The following is a 24,275-nucleotide window of genomic DNA, read 5'->3' on the forward strand; positions in this document are numbered from 1 at the left end:
CACAGAAAGATAAATTATATGTGGAATCTAAAACAATCGAACTCATAGGAGCAGGGAGTCAAATCATCATTACGGAAGCTGGAGGTGGAGGAATAGGGAGATGATAATGGCCACAGGCTACAAAAATCTCAGTTGGACAAGACAAGTTGTTTTTTTAAAGATATATTACACAGCATGGTGAATATAGCTAATAATAGTATATTATACATTTCAAAACTGCTAAAAATAAACGTTCTTACCACAAAAAAGTATTTGAGGTGATGATATGCTAATTCACTTAAATCATAACAGCACTTTGTATCAGGTAAATGTATACAGTTACAAATTGTCAACTGGCAATACAGTGTTTTAGAAATTGCTTCGCCATGTGCTGTGTCTGGGTTGCTTGCTGCAAAAGTCTTCCCTAAGAATACTGTAAAATGGTGACTTTCCCAAGAAGGGAAGTTTTCTGCTTTTAAACACGTTATTCTCCCTTCACATGATACCCCAACCCATACAACTGTCTTACCTCAGAGACTGCAATTCAGATTTTGCTAAGTGGAGAGAGCTGCAGTGGCAGATTTGGAGGACCTGAATGCCATGCTTGGCCTGGCTCTTTGCTATAAATAGTGTGGAGATGACAGTCATCTGAGGTATTGCTGTGGGAAAACGCAGATGGGATCCACAGCATGGCCCCTCCCTGGCACCTCACATTCACAGAACACTCTGTAGAGCTTGGTGCACAGGGTGGGGAGAACCAAAGACACACAATTTTAAATATTTTGGGTAAATATCCAGAAGTGGTCAGGATGCATCCCAGGCATACTGCCTGTCTGCAGAGCCAGTTGCTGTCACCATAGCCTTGGGGACTGAACGTCCCCCAAGGAGGAGCCCAAGTACTGCAGAGGCCCCAGCCATGGGCCAAGGGCCAGCAGAGGCAGGTCAAAGTGAGCAGGAGGCCTGAGAGGCCTGCTCCCTTCCCAATCTGTGCTCCCTGCTGGCAGGCCTGCGAACAGCCTCAGTCCTGAGGAAGAGGAGCTGGCAGGGGGCTTTTATGATACAAATATTCAGCTGGAAAACACGAAGCCTGTCTGCTTCATTGTGGCATTAACACAGGATGCAATGATCTGTTGTAAAGTTAGGAGGAACCTGATGCACTACCATAAACAAACATTTCTCTTACAAAAATTAGCAGATGGCCGCAAATTTCATTTTAAAGCCAGAGATCCTACATCACCAAGTAGAACTCTGTTCCCTGTAATCACTGAGATGATTCATCTCTAATTCCTTCTGTAGGAAACCCCAAGGGAGCAGTTGCCCACAGTTCCCTGGGGTAGCCCAGAGGCCCATTTTTATCACCTGGCATCACCGTCCAGGAAACTGTCACGGTTCCTGTTTCCCACCTGCTTCCACTGCCAGGCTCCTGAGCTTGACATTAAAGGCCTTGGGCTGCAGCCGCCCAAACACCTCCGCAGCCCCATTCCTTGTGAACATCCCATATGCTTTCAACTGTCCTGCCTTTGCTCATGCTGTTTCCTCTGCTTGGAATGTCTTTCCCTTCCTTCTTTGTGAACTCCTATTTTTCCTTTGAGGTCTATTTCCTTATAACAGTTCCTCCAATCCTTTTAGATCCTTCTGTCTCTCCTTTGTACCCCCAGCATCCCTTCCTAATACTTCTAGAACCCCCAGAGGAATGCCTCCTGACCTCCTCCATCAACCTATCTCTTCCTTTCAAGGCTGGCTAAAGCCCCTCCCCAACCAGGATGCTTTGCCTAACTGGCCTTTGTCTCTATAAATCATTTCCTCACTTTGTTTAGATAGAATGTGTAGGCATTCTTGAATTTTTAGGCATGCCTTTGAGTCTTTTTTTCCCCCTAAAATGTTGTAAAGCTTCTTGAGTCAGAGGTAGCCTGTCTGCTACCTCTGATATCACCTAGCACAGTCTTACACACACAAAAGTTGCCCAGAAAATGCTTGCTGTCTCTGACAACTGGTGTGGCCTGACTGAGCAGCTGCCTAGCCCCCTCTAGCTGTACCCCAGGCTCCAGTTTCTTTCTAAGGGAGTTGGAGGGATAAGCTCTAAGTCCTTCTGGTCTAGCATTTTACATTCTTACAATGGCCTCTGAAAGTTCTTGGCAATGGGAGTCAGGCCTGAATTTTGGACTCTCAGATTCACAGGACTGGGAGAGTTTTCAAAGGCCATTTTGTCCAACTCCTAGATGATTCTGGTATCCCCCTGCAGCACCTGTGACCTCTGCTCATCTAGAGCCTCTAACCCCAGAAACAAGACCTCCAGACTGTCGTGGCAGAGGACAGAAACTGGATTAGCCCAGAGATAGGCATGAAGGGGCACACAAGAAACCTAACTGTGAGGGAAAAAATGTGAGATTATTGCATAAAGAATAGAAACTCAGAGCTTCTCAGTGCTGGTACTGCAGCCAGGTCACAGCTGAGCCAACAGAGGTTTCATTGCTGGCCGTCTCCAACAATTCAGTTTAGCTATGACATCTGTGATATGATATAATAATTATGATTCTTAGTTATGTATGTTCGTTCTCATTTTATTTCAAGTAAGGATACTTCCGATAAACCAAGACTTTGTGCACATTTTAAATAATGGGCTTTTCCAAACCTGAGGCTCAGAAAGTAGTGGCATTTGAAGTAAGCAATGAATGAATAGCCCCTGGGCTGTGACATCCTTACAAGCAGGAACCTACAGAACTTTGGTACATGTCTGTGGAATTGAATAATTCGATCTAAAGCGTGTGAGCGTGTGAGTTCTGTGGTTATCTATGCATGTGGGGTCTGTGCACATCTACCTTGAGTATACACCCCTACACGCTCATCTCCATTCTTCGAGGGCTTCCAGGTAGTGAGCTGGCCTCACATAAATCACCAGGAAGTGACATACTTTGAGTGGAGCATTCATATTAGGCTGTTTGCATTTTATTGAGGGTTGGAAACTATTGTGTAGAGCAGGTTTGAATCTGATGAGAAGCTCACAGAAGACATTGTCCTTTAAAACACATACTTATTTCATAATTTAATCCCAAAAAGAAGTTTTTAAAAATTTTCAAACTCATTATGCTTCCTTCTCTTCTGTGATAAGAATACTGTAACTTGGTTTGGCTTCCTCCTGCCTCGGTTCTAGGAAACTCAAGTCTAAATATAATCATCATTCATGTTAATGATAGAGACCTACTGCTTTTCTTATTTTTTTCCCCTCTGGTTTTCCTACAGCCCTGTCAGTCATGCTCCCTTTGTTGAATGCTATATCAAATGCTTTTTTGGCAGCCAGCGGGAATATACATAAGCAATAACTACACAGAACTTGTGAACAACTGGCATCTGCAAGTAAGATCGTGACTGCTTCAACTTTTCATTCAGTTGACATATACCTATTTGTTCATACAGGTATATGATAGGTGTTCATCATCAAACAATGTTGTGATATTTTTTCTTAAATTTTCTTTCTTTTTAAAAATTTCCTGGAAATGTTTCCTTCATAATCATTTCTCATTTCAGAAAAAAAAAACTATGCCTTTAATTGAGATTAAAGTAATATACCCTATTTTTACTTTACTATGATGTTGACATTTCCAACTTTTACCTTAAAATCAATGTGAAGTCTCCTAGGCCAAGGATTTTGGTAGTCATATTGGAAGGTAGCTTTGGGATTTGGGGCTAAATCTGAACTGTATGACCTGGAGAGGATGCTATGAGTTCAGAGAAGGTTATTCAGAAGAGGAAAATACTCCTAGGGTCCTTATGCCCTCCCAAATTTCATTTCCTTCTGCTAACACGCTTATGTGTGCTCTGGCCCTGGCCTGTGTTGAGTTGTGCTTTGAGGAGGAGAGGACCGAGTCTTAGCTCCTGAAGTCAAGGAGCTCATAGTCCAGGGTGGAGATGAGGCACAAACACAGAAAACAAGAAGACGCGATCAATGTGAAAATCAAGGTTAAAGAAGACTTGGAGAGGTATCTACGGAATTTTCCCTGACATCCCCAGCGCGGGTGGAGGGAGTAACAGGCATTTGGGCAGGGCAGGGAGCATGTTTCTACTCACCAAGGTCATTGTTGTTCATCATTGCGTTGGATGCCCGAAGCCGGGGCCCCTGCTGGGTAAAGTGGTAGCCAAATTTAAGAAGCGTTGCGTTTTTTTCCAACATGCTCACGATCTCCATTTCCACTTTGTTGCCCAGGGGCTGGCTCTTTGGTAAAAGAAAAAAAACAACACAAAAAACAATAATCACCACTCATTCCACGTGTACGGTGCCTAAACGCCCTCTACCTGCAGAAACTCTTGAGTAGTGGGAGGGGATTTTAGCCAGTGGAAGTTTAGAGAAGTCGAAAGGTCACACAGCCAGGAGCAAATGCCCTGGAATTCAAACTCAGGTCTGCTGGATGCCAAGAATATATCTTTTCACTGCTTTACAAAAATCTTTCTCTGAGCAGGTGCCCAAGCAAGAGCTCCACAACAGAAAAATATTTGGAGGACCTTCAATCTCATCTAGTCCTAAGGAGACTTTAAAAATCCTGCTGTTCAGGCTACACCCCATACTATCTGAATCAGAATCTCTGGGGAGTGGGACTCTTGATGGCTGTGTTTTTAAAATCTTCCCAGGAGATTTCAATATGCAGCCAAGTTTGATAACCAGTAATTTAGTCTCTTCAAACTATTTTTTTTTTTTTTTTGAGACGGAGTTTCACTCATGTTACCCAGGCTGGAATGCAATGGCGCGATCTTGGCTCACCGCAACCTCCGCCTCCTGGGTTCAGGCAATTCTCCTGCCTCAGCCTCCTGAGTAGCTGGGATTACAGGCACGCACCACCATGCCCAGCTAATTTTTTGTAGTTTTAGTAGAGACGGGGTTTCACCATGTTGACCAGGATGGTCTCGATCTCTTGACCTCGTGATCCACCCGCCTCGGCCTCCCGAAGTGCTGGGATTACAGGCTTGAGCCACCGCGCCCGGCCTCTTCAAACTATTAATGAAAATATTGAGTCCCAGAGAAGGAACAAGGGTTTTCCCAAGATCACATGGTAAGTTGAGAATGCCAAAGTTAGCTTTCTGAAGCCCAATTCTGATCATATTATTAATAGTTCCCTGTTCCCAAATCTATAGTGATCATCTGACAAAGATATAAAAAAAAATCAGAAAGAAAAATCGGAAAGATCCAACAATGTTGGGAAGGATATGATGAGGATGTTCATCACAGTCTCAGTTATAATAGTGGGAGGAAAAGGGAAATAAGAATTAATTAAGAGGCCAGGCACAGTGGCTCATGCGTGTTATCCTAGCACTTTGGGAGGCCAAGGCAGGCAGATTGCCTGAGCTGAGGAGTTTGAGACCACCCGGGCAACATGGTGAAACACTGTCTCTACTAAAAATACAAAAAAATTAGCTGGGTGTGGTAGCGGGCACCTGCCATCCCAGCTATCTCAGAGGCTGGGAGGCGGAGTTTGCAGTTGAGTCGAGATTGCGCCACTGCCCTCCAGCCTGGTTAGCAGAGCAAGACTCTGTCTCCAAAAAATAAAAAATAAAAGAATTAATGAAGAGAAAGTTGCTCAGATAAATGATAGTTCAACCTTACTAAATAGGATGTGGGCAGCTCTAAAATGATGGTGCAAATCTTTGGTCATAAGCATGGAAAGATAGCCATGAACCAATATTGAATGGAGAAAAAAAAAACCCTGGTCACAAAATAGACTATTTGTATGTAAAGTTATCTATATTTTCCATTTACATACATAATACAGAGAAAAAACTTTGAAGGATATTGATAATGCTGGGTTTTGGAGAAAAAGTTTTTGTTTTGTCCTTTATATCTTATTGTATTGTTTGGATTTTCTATTACCATATATAATAAAATAATAAAACATAAATATAATCTTAAACAGGTTGTAAAAGACAGAAAGCTAACATCATACTTAACGGTTAGACTGAAAGCTTCCCCCCCCACCAAGATTAGGAACAAGATAAGGATGTTTGCTTTCACCAACATTTTACTTGGGGGGCGGGGGGGGGTCCAGACAAGATAATTCAGCAAGAAAAATAAATAAAATGCATCCAGACAGAAAAGGACAAAGTAAAACTATCTGTATTTGCAGATGATATAATGTAATATCTAGAAAATTCTAAGGCATACACATTTCTACATAAAATTAGCAAGTTCAGCAGAATTACAGGATATAAGATCAATATGTAAAAATCAGATGTATTTCTATACACTGGCAATAAGCAATCTGAAAATGAACCTGAGAGAATAATTCAATTTGTAATAACATAAAAAATATTAATTCTTTTTTTTTTGAGACAGAGTCTTACAAAATACTTATTCCTTTTAGACAGTCTTATTCGTGTTGCCCAGGCTGGAGTGCAGTGATGCGAACTTGGCTCACTGCAACCTCTGCCTCTTGGGTTCAAGTGATTTTCCTGCCTCAGCCTCCCGAGTGGCTGGGATTACAAGTTGTGCCACCATGCCTGGCTAAATTTTTGTATTTTTAGTAGAGATAGGGTTTTGCTATGTTGGCCAGGCTGGTCTCAAACTTCTGACCTCAGGTGATCCGCCTGCCTTGGCCAAAGTTCTGGGATTACAGGTGCAAGCCACTGCACTTGGCCAAAAAGAATAGAATGCTAATTCTAACTTTTTTTTTTTTGTTAGATTCATTTCTAACAAAAGTAGTAAAGACATATACTGAAAACTACAAAACAACACTGAAATACATAAAGAAGACCTAAATAAATATAAAAAGATCCCATGGATATTGTCTTCATGGATGAGAAGACTTAATATTGTTAATATTTTAATATTACCAAATTGATCAAAAGAGTCAATGCCATCCTTATCAAAACTCCAGCTTCCTTTTTTTTTTTTTTTTCCAGAAATAGACAAGCTGATCCTAAAATTCACATGAAAATGAAAGGAACCCAGAATAGCCAAAACAATCTTGAAAAAGAGGGACAAAGTTAGAGAATTCACATTTCCTGATTTCAAAATTACTACAAAGCTACAGTAATTAAGACTTTGTGGTACTGGCATAAGGCAGCTATGTGGATAAATAGAATTGAGAGTACAGAAATAAATCCATACATCTATAGACAATTGCTTTTCAAAAAGGACATCAAGACAATCCAATGGGAAAAAAAATTGTCTTCTCAAGAAATGGTGATGAGACAACTGGATATCCACATGCAAAAGAACGAATTTAGACACTAAACACAATATGTAAAAACTCAAAATGGATGAAGGCGTAAATGTGAGTGCTAAAACTATGAAACTATGATGAAAACATAGGTGTAAGTTTTTGTGACCTTGGCAATAGTTTTTTAGATGTGACACCTAAAGCACAAACAACAAAAGAAAAAATTCATGTTACACTTCGTCAAAATTTAAAACATTTGTGCTTCAAAAGACACTATCAAGAGAGTGAAAAGACAACACAAAGAATGAGAAAATATTTTGTATTGATATTTTTAAAATATCTGGTGGATAGAGGATTTAATTATGAATATTGAAGACTATTAGAACTCAACAGTAAAATCACAAATAGCAATTCATAAATGAGCAAAGGATTTGAATAGACATTTTCTGTGAAGAAGATAAACAATGTCAAATAAATGTACAAAAAGGTGCTCATCATCATTAATTCAGAAAATGCAAATTGAACCACAAGATTCCACTTCATACATGCCAAGATGACTATAATGGAAAAGACAGACAATAACAAGTGTTGATAAGAATGTGGAGAAAGTGGCACCCTCAGACATTGCTGGTGGGAATATAAAATGGTGCTCCTGCTTTGAAACACAGTTTGGCAGTTTCTCAGAAAGTTAAACATAGAGCTACCATATACCAAGCAATTCTGCTTCTAGGTGGAAAATAAATAAAAACGTAAGTCCACACAAAAACTTGTTAATGAATGCTCATAACAGCATTATTCAGAATAGTCAAAAGCAGAAACATCCCAAATGTCCATCAGCTGATGAATGGATACACACAATGTGGTAGATCCTTAACAATGGAGTGATTACTCAGCTAAAAAGGGAATAAAGTTCTGATATGTGCTGTTATGCAATATAAATGACCCTGGAAAACATTATGCTAAATGAAAGAAGCCAGACGCAAAGGCCATATATCGTATGATTCCACTGACATGAAATGTCTAGATAGGCAAATTCGTAGTGATGGAAAGGAGGTTAGTGCAAGGGGATACAAGCAGAATGAGAGCTAATGAGCATGGAGTTTCTTTTTTGAGTGATAAAAATTTTCTAGAATTAGATAGTGGTGATGGTTACAGAACCTTGTGAATACATCAAAACCCACTGAATTGTACCTTTTAAAAGGATGAATTGTGTGGTATGTGAAGTAGATGTCAATTAGAAAATACTACACAGTGGAAAAAAAAATCAATCCAATTAGAAAATGGGGACAAGATATGAAGAGGCATTGACTGAAGAAGATGTACATACTGGAAATATTCACATGACAAGATGTTCAGCATCATTATCTATCACAGAAATGCAAATCAAAATCACAATGAGATATCACTATATACCTATCAAAATCTCTAAAATAAAAATTAGCGACAACAGCAAACATGGATAAGGGTGTAGAGAAACTGGTTCACTCATAAATTACTGGTGGGTCTAGAAAATGCCACAGTCATTGTGCACAAGAGTTGAGCAGTTTCTTAAAATGCAGTTTGTACTCCTGGGTATTTATCCCAGAGAAATAAAAACATATGTTTACATAAAATCTGTACAGGAATGTTTATAGCAGCTTTATAGGTAACAGACAAACCTGGAAACAACCCAGACATCCTTCAACAGGTGAATGGTCAAACAAACCATGGTACCTCCACACCATGGACTACTACTCACCAGTGAAAAAGGGCAAACTGTTGGTACATGCAACAATTTGGATGAATCTCCATAGAATTATGCCAAGTGGAAAAAAAGCCAGTCCAAAATGGCTACATAGTATATGATTTCACTTATATAACATTATACATATATAATTCTTGAAGTGACAAAATATTAAAATGGAAAACAGGTTAGTGGTTGCCTAGGGTTAAGGAGGCAGGAGGAAGAGACAAGTGAGCTTGGAAAGGGAACACGAGAGATCCTTGTGATGGAAATATTTTGTATCTTGACTGTATCAATGTTACTATACTTGCTGTGACACAAAACTACAGTTCCCACCAAAACTGCAGAGTACAAGGGATCTCCCTGTATTATTTCTCCTTCCTTCCTTCCTTGCCTCTCTCCGTCTCCCTCTCTCCCTCTCTCTCTCTTTCTTTCTTTCTTTCTTGAGAAAGAAAGATCTCAAGGCCTCTCCTTGAGGTCACTTGCTGGAAATGCCCTGCTAAAACTCTGGATGGGCTAGTCTCAGAAAGTACTGGTCTCCCCTGAGTGAAGGGGCTACCAGAGATTTCAAGGGCTGTCTGTGCAAAGCTGATGCTTCGTGCAGAGCACAAAGCCCTTTCTTTCCCTTTCCTTTCTTTTGTTTTTCTGAGACAGAGTCTCACTCTGTTGCCCAGGCTGGAGTGCAGTGGTACAATCTCAGCTCAGTGCAGCCTCTGCCTCCCAGGTTCAAGCAATTCTCCTGCCTCAGCCTCCTGAGTAGCTGGGACTACAAGCACGTACTACCACATGCAACTAATTTTTTGTATTTTTAGTAGAGGTGGGATTTTGCCACATTGGCCAGGCTGGTCTCAAACTCCTGGCCTCAAGTGATCCACCCATCTCTGCCTCCCGAAGTGCTACAATTACAGGTGTGAGCCACCACACCTGGCCCCTCTGTTTTATTTGTTACAACTGTATACTAGTCTGCAATTATCCCCAAATTTAAAAAGTTTAATTAAAAAAAAAAAACAGAAATAGAAACCAAACAGAAATACACAACCACCTCTAAAGGCTCCCCACTGCCAAGAGCTGCTGCTGTTTACTGTGTTCCAGGTCCTGCCTTGTGTCCACTTGCATGATTTCAGTTCATTCCCTCACTAAGCCAACAGGACAGAGCCCCACCTCCTCAGCCGGGCACTCCAGGGCCTCACAGATGATTCCTTGCTTTCCTTCTCTCTCTTGTTCCTTACAAAGCCTGTTTATCTCTGGCAGTCCGATACATAGTACCTGGTGCAGACAGAGGTCTACTCCTAAAAGCTCATGTGACTCCATGTGGAATGCTCTTAGCCTCCCTGTATGCACCTGTTTGTATATCCCTAGTGCTTTAACATGCACTGCAAATTCCCCCTCCCCCAGGAGGCTTTTCCTGATCCTGACCCCAGGAAATATCTCTCCCCATACCACACTCAAGTGCACATTGGATGTCTCTCCCTACACCTAACACAGTCCATCTGCCTTACTTGGGTCATTTGGCTCTAATCTGCCTCGCCAATTAGAACTGTATTGTCCAAGACAGTGGCTACTAACCACAATGTGGCTCTACACATCTAAATAATGAAAATGAAACGACGTATAGTTCACTTCCTCAGTCCTATTAGCCACATTTCTAGTGCTTGATAGCTACTGGTAGCTGGGTGCAGTGGCTCACACCTATAATCCCAGCACTTTGGGAAGCTGAGGCAGGAGGATCACTTGAGACCAGGAGTTTGAGACCAACCTGAGTGGGCAACATAGAGAAAACTCGTCACTACAAAAACAAAAACAAACAAACAGCCGCTAGCTAGAGACTACCATGTTGGTCAGTGCAGATAGGGAACATCATCATCATCACAGAAAGTTCTATCGAACAGTGCTGCTGTAGAACATGAGCTCCTGGGTAGGACATACTACCCAGTTTCTCTCGGTCAAGGTGTGCAGAATTGAATAGAATGGAGGAAATACAAATGTGCTTGGGAGGGACAGAGTGGATATCAGCCCAGCATCCCAATGGGCAAGCATGAATTGTAGCTGAGACTCTTGATGGAGAACTCCCCCCAGGTATTCTGAGTTCACTAGAGCTCATGTGGGTTCAGACTGGGCTCAGAAAGCTGGCCATGGCAGGCAGAGAGACACTGGTGAAACTCCACCAGCCCCTCTGGCAAGGCTCCTAAGAATGCCAGGAAGAGGTCAGGTCTGTCCTCGGAGGACTCAGCACAGCCCTGGAATCTGGTCATTTTGTCCTGGAGCTGGTACAGCAACCATCTGAGGCCCCAAGAAGGAACTGGCAGCTCCCTCGCCCACCTTCCCCAGTTAGCAGGAAGCCTGGCCTCTCCTTGAGGTCACTTGCTGGAAATGCCCTGCTAAAACTCAGGATGGGTTCATCTCAGAAAGTACTGGTCTCCCCTGAGTGAAGGGGCTACCAGAGATTTCAAGGGCTGCCTCTGCGAAAGGGTGTATAGAGTACAAAGCCCCTTGACATGCATTGCTCCTATTCAACCTGTCTGCATCCCTGGGATTTTGTTTTGTGGTATTTGTTTCTTCTTTAAATGAATTCATGCTACACTCATTGTACTCCAACTTGGCTTTTTCATTTTATTTTTTTTTAATTTATTTATTTTAGAGACAGGGTCTCACTCTATTGCCCAGGCTAGAGTACAGTAGTGCAAAGCAGGGCAATCATAGTTCATTACAGCCTTCAGCTCCTGGGCTCCAGTGATCCTCTTGTTTCAGCCCCCCAAATAGCTAGCACTATAAGCATGTGGCACCATGGCTGGCTAATTTCTTTCTTTCTTTCTTTTTTTTTTTTTTTTTTTTTTTTTTTTTTTTTTTTTTTTTTTTTTTTTTTTTTTTTTTTTTTTTTTTTTTTTTTTTTTTTTTTTTTAATAGAGATGGGGTTTTGCTATGTTGACCAGACTGGTCTTGAACTCCTGGTCTCTGGTGATCTCCCTCTTTGGCCTCCCAAAGTGCTGGGATTACAGGCATGAGCTGTCACGTCCAGCCAGCCTTTTTCATTTAATTTTTTTCAGCGCTTTTTCCAAGTCGGTACATAGAGAATGACTTTATTCCTTCTATTGGCTTCACAGGATGCCAATGGATAGATGGATATTTAGGTTACTTCTGTTTTTACCTGTTACAAACCACATGGCAGTGGTAGGGGAGGGAGTGGGTATACTTCAGGCTCCCTACAGAGACGCAGAACTGCTGGGTGAAAGATAGGTGCTTTCGAATTACAATTGAGTCTGCTCTGCCAAAAGGATATAGAAATCCTTCAGCCGTGTGTGATGCTGTGTGTCCTCACACCTTTACCACCACAGAGCATTACTCATCTGGTGAGAAAGAGATCAGATTTGCTCTTGAACAAAACCACCAACCAATACCTTAGGTGTTACAAGCTGTATCCTGGAGCTGGTGGCTCTGAGACCCCCATTCTGGCCAGAAGCACCAGGAACATCAAGAAGCTCATGTTGGATATTTGATAGGGCCAATTCTGGCTATTCCCAGATGATATGGACAACTGGGAATACTTCAAATCACAACAGAAAGGAGCCCTGGGAATTCTGTTGTCCAACTCCAGAATCCCAAACCCTAACTGACATGAAAATTCCTTCCATCTCCAGCTGTTTACACACCCCCAGGATGGGAGCTTCTCCTGCTTTGAGGTACCTGTTCCATCCTTGGGTAGCTTTGCTAGTTACAGAGGTCTTTCTGGACAACTGCTGTGATACAAAATAATATAGATAATTCTTACTCTGATGACTTAATATCTGTAAAATTCTTTGATCCTCCTCCCTCCCAAAGGTGGTGCTGATTTCCCTCCCCTCAAGTGTGGGTTGTGCTTTGTGACTCACTTTTAATAAACAGAATATGGTGGAAATGACTCTGTGTAACTTCTGAGGTGGGGTCATAAAAGGCATTTGAGGCAGGCTGGGTGCAGTGGCTCATGCCTATAATCCCAGCACTTTGGGAGGTCGAGGTGAGCGGATCACAAGGTCAGGAGTTCAAGACCAGCTTGGCCAACATGGTGAAACCCCGTTTCTACTGAAAAAACAAAAAATTAGCCAGGCGTGGTGGCACATGCCAGTAATCCCAGCTACTCTGGAGGCTGAGGCAGGAGAATCGCTTGAACCCAGGAGGTGGAGGTTGCGGTGAATGGAGATCATGCCATTGCACTCCAGCCTGGGCGACAGAACGAGACTCCATCTCAAAAAAAAACAAAAAAGGCATTTGAGGCTTTCTTTTTTCTCTGCCTCGGCTCGCTCACTCTGGGAGACGTTAGCTGCCATATTGTGAGGACGCTCCAACAACCCTAGGCTGGGTTCACATGGCAAGGGGCGGAGGTTTCCTGCCCACACTGTGACGGAGCCTTCATGAAAGCAGTTCCTCCACCACAGATCATGCCCTCTGGATGAAGTCAGCCAGCCACACTGCTCCTGGACTCCCGGCCCTCAGAAATGGTGAGCTAATACATGTTTACTGTTTTATGTCAGGACTCTGAGGCTGTTTAAGTCCCTATATTTGGAGATAATTTGTTACACAGCTACAGATAACTGATACACTCACAATGTTGAGTAAAAAAAGCCAGACACAAATCATCCAGTCTGGGAAAAAAAGACAGCACAGTCTACCTGCTTTCACTTCTCTTCAAAATATTAAGCACATACTCATTGTCAAATATTGGAATAAAAAGTGGGGAATCTGGACAGTACCCCCAGACACTGTACATATTCTCATTTGTGGGGCTCACCCCAGGCCTTGTCTGTCCTGGGGGCAGGGCCCCTCTGCACTCTGTGGGTCCTGGGGAGGGGCAGCTCTGTGAGGAGTCTGGAGGGGGAGGTGAGAGCAGCAGAGAAGCCGTATGTGGAGATGGCTGCTTGGCCTGGGCCGAACCTGCAGCTCCCTCGGGGCCCACAGGGTCTCTCCCACCCAACCATCAGTGCCGCCAGGATACCGCAGCTCCAGCCCAGCTCTGCCACTAACCTGGCCCGTGGCCTTGGGCTAGTCCCATTCCTTCTCTCATCCTCAGTTTCCCCACCTGTGAAAGGAGGCCTGGGCTGGATGCTGTCCTAGTGCCTCCAGCTCCGGGGCCTGCTCTGCCCTTTCCCACTCACCGTGGCCTCGGCACGACCACAGGCGGCAACGGAACATTGCTTGGAAATAAAGAGAGACTATTTGAGTAAACAAACAGCTTCAAAGTCCTGGTTCCCAAACTATGTCCTGAGCCAGCTCCGTGTCACCCTGGGCAGAACTCCCCAAGTCCCTTTCCCTGGCCGTATAAGGAGAAAGAAGGACAGAGACTCGCTGCTACAGGTTATAAGCACAGGACTGAGGAAAAAGCCGTCTCCAAGGACCTCGGTGACTAACCAGGAATGAGGAATAAATCAAATGCCACTCGACACCTCCTCTGGGTCACACTGCCCTGCCTCCCCTGAGCCTGGGGCTGAGGCACCTGAAGAGGAAGCACAGGTGGCCTCCTCCCGAGCCTGGGTCAGCAAGCCCCCTCCCTGAGGCCCAACTCCAGTTAGGCAGGAGCATCTCCTCATAGCCCCCTGGTCCTGGGCCCTGATAACCTCTCCTTGCCCCCCAGTCTCCTCCCATCCAGCCAGAACCATCTTCCCAGAGCACAGCCACGGCCTACTTTCCCCCAACCCACCCATTCAAAGCTCTCTAACTCCTAACCCTCTTTCAGGCTTTCCTCTGGGGGTATCATGAGCCTGTGTGCATGGGTTCCATGCTTTCCCCACTCCATCTCTCTGCACCTGGGATGCCATGGCCTCCACTTCACCTGGGAAACTTTCCACCCTATGGGTCTATGCAGCATCTATAGGTTTATCTCAAAATCTGCCTCCTCCAAGCAGCCCTCCCTGATCCCTGTTCCTGACTAAGGCTGCTCCCTCTCATGGATCTCACCGCCCATTTCCTGGCTGCTGGAGCACCTGGCATGATGGTGCTTTCTGTAACCATCTTTCCTCCATCCAGAGAGGAAATTTCTGGAGGGCGGATCTGGAGCTTCAGTCCCACACACAGCCCAGCAGAGTCCTGGCAAGCAGCCAGCATCCATCAAAATGTCGAGATGAACCTAAAAAGAGACTCACTGGATGGGAGGTGTGCTGAGCAGTGCTCAGGGCCCAGGCCAGAGGACAGATGAGAAAAGCCAGGCTAACATCACATGAAACCACAGCTGCTTTGAGAACCCAAACAGGAAAAGCATTATACATGGACTCTGGAGTCACACAGACCTAGGTTTGAATCTTGCCCCTCTTGCTTCTTGTGTGGCCTCTGGCAGGTTGCATAGCCTGCCTGGCGCTCAGTTTCTTCATCTGTGATATGGGGGTGGGTTGTAACATCCACTTACAGAGTATTTGTAAACATTAAATTAGATAACAGACACAAAGCACCCAGTATGATTCTTGGCGCATGATACCTGCTCAGGAAATTCACTCTTAGAATAATGTGTGAATTCCCTAGATCACCTTCCTAGTAATTCTAAAAGTTAACAACTTCAGAGTTTACATCGGCTATCTCCTTAGAAGCAGATTCTTACCATCCCCATCTTACAAGCAAGGAAACAGGCTCAGGAAAGTGAATTTGTTTGAACCAGGGTGATCAGCTAGCGTAAGGGTGATGGTTAGCATGGGTACCATCTTGGACTCTGGGGTGACAGTGTGTGGAGGGAGGGGGCAACTCCCTGGCAGCTGCCACCACAGTGACCTGAAGCCAGTGCTCTCAGTCCTCTTTGGCTGACATTCTGCCCGAGGAGTTAAGTTTCAGCTGACTCTGGGTAGACCCTGACTTCCTGCCAGGCCAGGCTGGGATTCACATAAGTAGCCAATCCCAGGGCCTGGCCCAGGGCTGCTGCCAAGCCTGCATGCCTTTGTTCCATCTCCTCTGTCCCTCTTGCCTCCAATGGAGCAGAGTCAGCAATGGCCAAGGGAGGGTGCCCAAGGGGTGGGGTTGGGGAGGGCCTGAGAATGAGTGAGGCAGCAGCAGACCACCGGCATGGGAGAGATGCAAGGAGTCCACTGCAGCTAATGCATGTGACACGGCTGCTGACGGCTCATGTGACCACTTTCTATGAATGAGAAAAAGGTGTCCTCTCTGGGTGAACAAAGCCCCATACTGAGGCACCAAGCTTGGAGTGTGGATTCCGGGTTGAATTTTGCTCTCTGCTACCTCATTGTGTCATGAACAATATGCACGACCATCCAAGGCAACTTCCTTACCAGGCACCCCTGAAGGGCCAGGTCCTGAGCTGGGCCCTGAGATATGGAGTTGCCTCAGACATAGCACCAGCTTCTGGGAAGCTCAAGGGAAGCCAAGGTGCTAGGGAGCCCAGAGGAAGAAGCATTTAACTCTCTTTGGGCAGAGGTTTGGAGGAGCTATGGCAAGCTAGTGGGAGAAGAAGGGGATAACCTGGATCTCAAAGAAAAAAAACAAAACACCCCTGATGCATGGTGTGCCAGTTTGCCAATTTCCATAGTGTAAACACTCCCTCCTATCATGAGCAATTCAAGGTACCAATGTGCCATCACTGGTCTTGGGAAAAGATATGCACAATCAGTTCTTGCAAGCTGGTTCAAGTTGTCTCTAGAATACCACTAAGATTAAGAGAAGCTTCAACTAAACCCAGAAGGCAGAGAAGAGGGTAGAGGCAGGTGACGACATTCCAGGAGGAGGGAAAGGCAAGGAGGCATGAAAGTAAGTGGGGAGCAAGCTGTGAATGGTTTTGAAAGGGTTATGGTTGGGAAGGGAGTCAAAATCTTCTGGAGGTTGGTAATGTTTTAGTTTCTTGACCTGGACAGGGGTTACATGCCTGTTATAATCCTTAAGCTATGTATTTAAGTTTTATGTACTTTTCTGTATGTTTGCCATATTTTACAATAAAAAAGTTAAAAACTAGTGATAATCTCACTCAGGTATAATCACTGTTTAGAATTTGTAATATTTCATTCCAGTCTTTTTTCCACGCATACATTAATATAACCATTCAGCAAAAATTTTCCATGTAGGGGAAAAAATAACTAAGTCCCCCATTTATAAAAAAAGAAAGCATTTTAACATCAAAAGAAATATGTTACAGTGGAAGAGGTGTGAGTTTTGGAGTCAAGGAGACCTGGATTCAAATCCTGCTTCCTAAATGCTGACCTTGTGACCCTGAAAAAGGGGCTTATCTTTGGCCTGTCTGGACTGCTTTCTGAAAACTGAGATTGAAGATGTAGGAATTCACTCAAGGTGGTGGCAAAAGTATTAAAAGAAAAATAGTAAAGTTATAGAATATAGTTTCAAACTCTTTCAGAAGGCCTGAAAGGTTTTTCACAGTTTTAGTAGCAGTTTCAGCCAAAGGCAGCCTGAATCCCCCTTACATTTAGTTAATAAGTAAAGCAAATAGCTAAGGTATGCAAAAGAGTTTACCTAACTAACTTGTTTACTCACATGGTCTTAAAACTAATCTTTGAGCCAGATGGCTCTCTCAGGAGAAGGTTGACCAAGGATATTATCCGCTAATGGTGTTTGCTTTAAGCATCAGAACCTGTGCTTTAATATCCACTCTGGTGGTGTTAACTCAAGCTTTTGTGAATTAAACTTTACTAAATAAATGCAAGTCTCTCTAACTAGTAAAGGATGGCCATTGCAACTGTTTACAGCACTCTCCAAGGAATCTGCAAGCCACCCAGTCCCTCAGCTGAACTAGCAAAACATAATATCTGTGTGTCAGTGTACTTTATTCATCTGTTGCTTAGTAAAAGTTTGCAAGACAGACCCCTGCAGGTAGTAACACTGAAAATGATACCCACATTCTGCAGGGTTGTTGTGAAGATCAAAGATGATGGATGTAAGATGTGTAGCTCAGAGCCCGGCCTACAGGAGACGCTCAACACATGTAACATATAAGATATTGTTATTAGCAGCCTCTCAGAAAGTTGGAGCTGAAAGTTACCCTGCAGATAAATGACTGGCCCACAGAAGTTACAGAGAAACAGTAACTCTGTAAGAATAAAGACAAACTAGAATTTGCCCAGAGAGTAACCTGAAAGGTAAGGAAACTCAAAAGTCCCGTTAAATGGAGGAGAATGAAGAAAATGGGGGATTTTAACCTGGGGAAGGAGAGTTTAGTAGTTCATGAAGTCTGTGCAACAGATGTCCTAGAAGCAGAGAACGGATAGAAGCAGGGTACGGAGCTAAGCCCAACAAACAGGACTTACAGGGAACTGACTTCTACTGGATATATGGAAGAATGCTCTAATTGCCTAAGAATGGAAGGGGTGATGTTGGTAAGGAGAGTGTGCCCCATCACAAGAGGGACTCAAGCAGAACTGGAAGAGCACATAGTGGGAGTGATGAAGGAGGAAGGTGAACATGGTAGAGGATATGAACTTTGGGGACCTTGGAGGTCCCTCAAAGCTGGGCTCTGAGTGTCTATCATCAGCATTCTCAGCTCCATCCAGCAGCATGAGAAAAAATGCAGGCCAGTGGGCTGCACTTAGTTATAGACCTGAGGAGACCCTTGACCATCTCACCTGGTTGTCAATTTTCAGTTCCACCAGAGAAGTGTTGTGTGGGAGGGCTTCCACCAGGCGCAGGATCCCAGCTCCAGAAATGAAGTTGGATTCCACATTCAGTGTCTTCAACACCTTATTCACCTTGAGCATCTCAGCAAGGGCCTTGAAGCACAGGAGAAATGTAAGGATGCCCATGAGTCACCCTGAGCAAGGCTGGAGGCCCCTCTGGGTAGATCCTAAGACACCTAGGGGCACAGGAGGATGATCTCCACCAGGTCCTTCACCAAGCATAACTCTGACTGTGTCTCTCCTCTCCTGCAACCTGCCATGGCTCCCAATCCCCCACAGTAGAATTCTATGCTGCTTAGCCTACTTCCAAAGCTTCTGTGACTTGGGTCGCCTCCTCTGTCCAGAATCAGCTCTCACCACTCCTCTTTAGTGGGGCTACTCACAGCTCCCCATGCCTGCTCAGCTCAGTGCTTTTCCACTTTGTCTTTGCCCTTTTTATCCCTCCAACCTGGAACTCCCTTCCCTTTCTGCTTCCCTGTCCAAGCTCTGCCCATCTTTCAAGGCCATTCTCAATGCTCCTTTCCCCTAGAGCTCTTGCTGACATTCCCTAGCTGACTGTAGCCTACCCACTTGAATCCTCATAGAATGGAGCCATACTTCCCTCATTATGGACCTTGTATTCCTCTGTTCGGAGTTGTTTTCATACCGGGGTTGTCTCTGCCATTAGACTATATACTCCTGGTGGGCTGAAAATGCATCCTATCCATCCTATGTTGCTCACAGTACCCAGCACATATAGGTCCTCAGGAAATGTTCATTCAGCAACCAGTGAAGTTTCAACCTCCCATACATACTCCCCACTTGTCTCTCCTACTGCCCTGTGGAAATTCCATGGAGACATGGTTTTCTTCATCTGATCACTACAGAGCAGAAGAGGAAAGCCTGGGAAACCACCCACTGGGCAAGTAACCAGGGCAAACTGGAGAAGAGGAGCTTAGGTGGCCCCTAGCACGTTCAGAGGAACTCAGCCAAAGGGTATAGATGACAATCAGAGCCTCTGAAGGAAATGAGGTAATTAGCAGATGGTGGAAACGATATGTCATGGAGGAAAGAAGACACCAGCAGCTGATAGGACATACTGATCAGTGGGCCATGCTTTCTGAAATGATGCTCCAAGCTAGGAATACTTGCCCCATCACCCCTGCCTTGCTGAGACCTGCAGAGAGGCTCAGCTCCCAGGAAGCCCTTTGTTTTCAAATCATCACCCCTCCTCAGTGCCCCTCACTTCAGTGTGCCCCCAGGATGGCATGTCAGCTTTCTCTACAATGGTGTCTGTCTCGGACTTGGCTGGCCCTCCTGAGGGAATGGACCCAGTCAGAGTCCTCTCTGTACCCTCCACCAGAACCTCCCTGCTCCTAGGAAAGGCCTGGCCTGGCTTAATCAAATCTAATTTTAAAAAAAGTAATCAAATAACAACCAGTAGGCAATTCACCAGGCTGATCCAACTGGACTTGCTGGTGGCTGAGTAAGTCCTGGAGGCACTGTCTTGCCAGGTGTTAACTCCTTGCATGCTGGGTCCCAGTGGAGAAACCGGTGCCCAGAAGAAAAGCTCGGCTAGGCAGTGGGGGCACTGACAGAGCTCTGGCAGCCTGCTTTACCAAATGGTGAGGAAGCATCTCAGTGTTTGACATGGACATACTGGTATGCACGGACTGATATCAGCTGTTGGTCTGGCAGAGCCCATGTCCAAAAAGCATTTGTGGACATCAGCTGAGGGCCAGCATGGACATGCTTGCTTTCTGATCCATGACATAGTAGCATACAGGGCATGTGGCTTTGCCAGCTGTGTTTTTAAAGGCAAACTCAGGATCCATGGAGATCTGAGGTCCGAGGTCATCGATCCAGAGATTCCCCACAGGCAGCAATGGGAGACTGTGAGCTATTTCTATTATTTCAAAAATATGAAAGAACACTGTCCTACCTATTTTAAAAATCAGAAAAAAACCTATTTCTACTAAATTGTCAATTACTAGCCCAGATGAACTAGTTTCTGCCCTTCTTGCAGGAACGTAGCTTTGCAGTGATCGCACTGTACTGTGATCCTGTAGTTGTCTCCTAGGCCAAATGGACTAGAATGTTTATGAAAGTGGGAGCTGAGACTGTGGGGTCACCGTTGTATTCCCAGAACCTAACGTAGTGTGGGGCACAGACAGACTCTTAATACATGTGTGCTAGCTGTTTAAAAAGAAGAGTTGATGGCCACTTCAGAGTAAGTACAATTTAATTTGATCGGAAATGTCTTTTGAGACTTGGTAAAATAAAATTGGTCATTGGGACCTGCTGATGAAACCATTGATTTTATTTGATTTTAGTTAATTGATTGATTGATTGATTGAGATGGAGCCTTGTTCTGTTACCCAGGCTGGAGTGCAGTGGTGTGATCTCGGCTCACTGCATCCTCTGCCTCCTGGGCTCAAGCACTTCTCCTGCTTCAGCCTCCCAAGTAGCTGGGATTACAGGCATGCACCACCGTGCCCAGCTAATTTTTGTACTTTTAGTAGAGACGGGGTTTTACCATGTTGGCCAGGCTGGTCTTGAACTTCTAACCCCAAGTGATCCACCCATCTTGGCCTCCCAAAGTGCTGGGATTAGAGGCATGAGCCACTGCGCCCAGCTGAAACCACTGATTTTAGAGAAGGAAAAACTGAGGAACAGGGAGGGGCAGGCCCTTGTTCTAATATGATGTGCTGAGTGAAGACAGCACCAGATTTAGGGTCACATGACTGCACTGGAATTGCAGGTCCGACCTCTCACTTGCTGTGTGACTGGACAAAACAAGTTGCCTGACCTCTCTGAACCCTAGGTTCTTTAAGTGCAAAGTGGGAGACCTGCACAGCTGAGACTGGCGGTGATTGTGAAGACTGGCTGGGATGATGTGTGGGTGGTGCTGGGTAATGGCTGATCCCTCTACACCCGCCATGGCTCCTGGTCCAGTGCTTTCCGCTACCACATAGAACACTTCATTAGTGGGATACAACCGGTCGTGAGGCCGTATATTTCAACCCTTCTGTTTCAAAGCCCCCTATCCACAATGCAACAGAATAGAAAGATACGTACATACGCCACGGGGTCATTACTCCGTGTGCCCACGATGCTGAACTTCTTCACATATGAGTTTTCCTTCAGGGCTTCTGCATACGCCTTGAGGGTGGGGATGGGGATATTCTGCACAAAGAAAGGCAACAGAGGGAGTGACCAGAAGCCTCCCCTGGGGCAGGCTGAGGCAGGCAGATTAGCCTGGCTCCTCACTGATTTCTGGCAAGTCTCTGGCCAAAAAGCTGAATGGGCAAAAGGTTTGGGCTTTGTCCCAGATGACTAAGATTTGGGGAGAACTTTCTGGTAAACAGATTTAGAAAATCCTTCCTGAAAATTTCAGATAAGACCTGTAACTTCTTTGTGCACTTGGAGGCCAGAGAAGAGGCAAAAATTAAGGCGTGGAGTGTTGCAAAGAGCTAGGACTTGGGGTGTGGGGAAGGGCTGGACCTGGCTTTGGCCCCAGTGATTGGCAGTGTTTCTGACTTGCTATGTGTCTCTGTGGAAGCCTCTTCCCCTCTCTGGCCCTGTTTCTGGAAAACAGGAGAGGGGGTTACATACAATGTAACATCTTCCCCAGGGGGTCTCTGCTCCAGCTGCACATCAGAGACTCCTGGGGAACTTTTACAAAATGGTGATGATCTTCTCAGGTGAAAACCAATGAGATCTGGACCAACAGGCTCATAGCAGAGAGGGGAAACTGAGGCCAGAGGAGGCAGGCCTCACAGGGAGCTTCCATCCCTCATGCAGCCTTGAGGTGGCATTCACTGCCAGAGTGCCGCATTCTGAATTGTGCCAGTGTCTCCCACTGGGCACATGAAATCAAACATGGCTGTGTTTTTACCATCTCTCATTTCAGAGTGTCACTTAAGCTCCCGCGGGAGCAGAGCACGGCGAGGCCAGGTGGAGGCAAACACTAGGGTGCAGGTTTCCAATCTGATGGTGCCGTGGGGCTGGCAGCTGCTTAAAAGAAAGTGGAGAAGGAAAGAAAGTGGAGCAGGGGCATGGGGGGCTGGCTTCTAGTCTTACCTCCACCCCCTCCCAGAACTAATCCGGTGGTCCCCGGGCTGAGCAGGTGGGTAGGCAGCTGCGTCTGTCTCTGAATTCTTTCTCCAGTGGCCTGTTCGGGGTGGGACTGCCTGCCCACCTGTCCCTCCCTGCCCTGGGGATCACATAAGGAAATGTCCACAGAGAAAAGGGCAGACGGCTTGGGATATTGCTTTGGACATTTTGGCCAACAGCTCCCTTCTGTGGCTGTAAAATGAGGCTGAATATGAAAGTGATACAGCAGTAGCAATGGTACAGGGGAGGGACCTGCCCAGGGCCTGTGTTACCCCCAAGCTTAGTGGGCAATGGACTTTTCCAGCCTTGAGATCCCGTGCAGCAGCGTGTGTCTGACTCATGATTTTATCTCAGAGAATCTCTCGGTGTTTTGAATAATGAGGCAGGTTTCCAGATCGAAGTGGGACTGGTCCATGCTAAACATCTGGCCCCGATATCATCCTCAGAAAGAAACCAGGACTGCGGGATGCGCTTGTTTACACCGCCACCCCCCTTAAAGGCTCCCATTTGCAAAGGTTTTGTCCCTATTCCTGATGCAGAAACACCCAGAGTCCAAACAGGACCCTGTTTACTCTGCACAGCCAAGCGTGGACCATCTGCGTTTGGGTGACACAGTTCCCCTCCCCCACCCACACACAGGGAAAGTGAAATAAATGGACTTTACCCGGATATTATTGAGGTTAACCTCTTCAAGTTTCGGGTCATTGTTCTTTATCCGTTCCAGCGTTTCCTCTACGTCTGTTGAGTTTGGTTCTTCGTCAGGCACAGGCTTGTATTGTGTGGGTTTAATCACACCTAGAGTGACCAACAAAAGGAAGTGGCTCACAGAAACAAGGGGCTCACTTTCTGCCAACACAAGGATGCTCTGGAAGGGAACATGTGCAGAGTTTGGGCACGTGAAGGCTGCACATCGCAGGGGCTGGTGGGGGTAGGGGGCTCCACTCAGAAGCAGCCCCGCAAGGGAGCCAGGAGGCTGGGGTTCTATTTGGACTCTGCCTTTGAGGTGCTGCAAGAACTGGGTGAGTTACTTAAATTCTCTGAACCTTGGGTCTTCACCTGTAAAGCAGGGAGAGTCATTTCACCGGTTCTCATTACCACAGTGGGCTCTTGGGAGACCAAGATGAAGCCTGGATGGGAAAGAAATGCGCCCGTCTTCCAGATGGAGAAATAATTATTTTTCTGGCAGCCTCATTTTTGTTTGGGGCCAAAATGCCAGCTTTGGAACAATGCAGTGGAGTAATTAAGGTAATGCAAAATTGGCCCAGGAAAGGACAAAAGGGCTCATGGAACAGAGGAGGCACCTAGAAATGGACCCACGTGGATGATAAAGGTGGAGGCCCAAACCAGTGATGAAAGGCTCAATCTTGCAAGGAATGGTGTTGGGACCATCGGATATCAATTCAAAGAAAATGCAAGTTTGATCTCATTCCATAGCACACACAAACATGAACTCCAGGTAGATTAAGAAGTTGAAGGCCGGGTACGGTGGCTCACACCTATAATCCCAGCACTTTGGGAGGCCGAGTCGGGTGGATCACGAGGTCAAGAGATCGAGACCATCCTGGTCAACATGGTGAAACCCCGTCTCTACTAAAAATACAAAAATTAGTTGGGCATGGTGGCGTGTGCCTTTAGTCCCAGCTACTCGGGAGGCTGAGGCAGGAGAATTGCTTGAACCCAGGAGGCGTAGGTTGCGGTGAGCCGAGATCGCGCCATTGCCCTCCAGCCTGGGTAACAAGAGCGAAACTC

General features: G+C 45.3%; 1 protein-coding gene across 1 annotated transcript in view; it reads right to left on the minus strand.

The window, feature by feature from the left end:
- The window catches only part of TMOD1 (tropomodulin 1), a 91,488-nt gene that overhangs the window by 5,925 nt on the left and 61,288 nt on the right, over nt 1-24,275 (minus strand). The window contains exons 6-9 of the mRNA XM_017527855.2: nt 23,191-23,321; nt 21,489-21,596; nt 18,381-18,524; nt 4,045-4,189 (exon numbers count right to left, since the gene is read on the minus strand). Of these exons, the coding sequence (XP_017383344.1) occupies nt 4,045-4,189; nt 18,381-18,524; nt 21,489-21,596; nt 23,191-23,321 (528 nt within the window). The remainder of the gene's footprint in view (nt 1-4,044; nt 4,190-18,380; nt 18,525-21,488; nt 21,597-23,190; nt 23,322-24,275) is intronic.

The sequence above is a fragment of the Cebus imitator genome, unplaced genomic scaffold (genome assembly GCF_001604975.1).
Source record: "Cebus imitator isolate Cc_AM_T3 unplaced genomic scaffold, Cebus_imitator-1.0 Scaffold51, whole genome shotgun sequence".
Taxonomy (NCBI): domain Eukaryota; kingdom Metazoa; phylum Chordata; class Mammalia; order Primates; family Cebidae; genus Cebus; species Cebus imitator.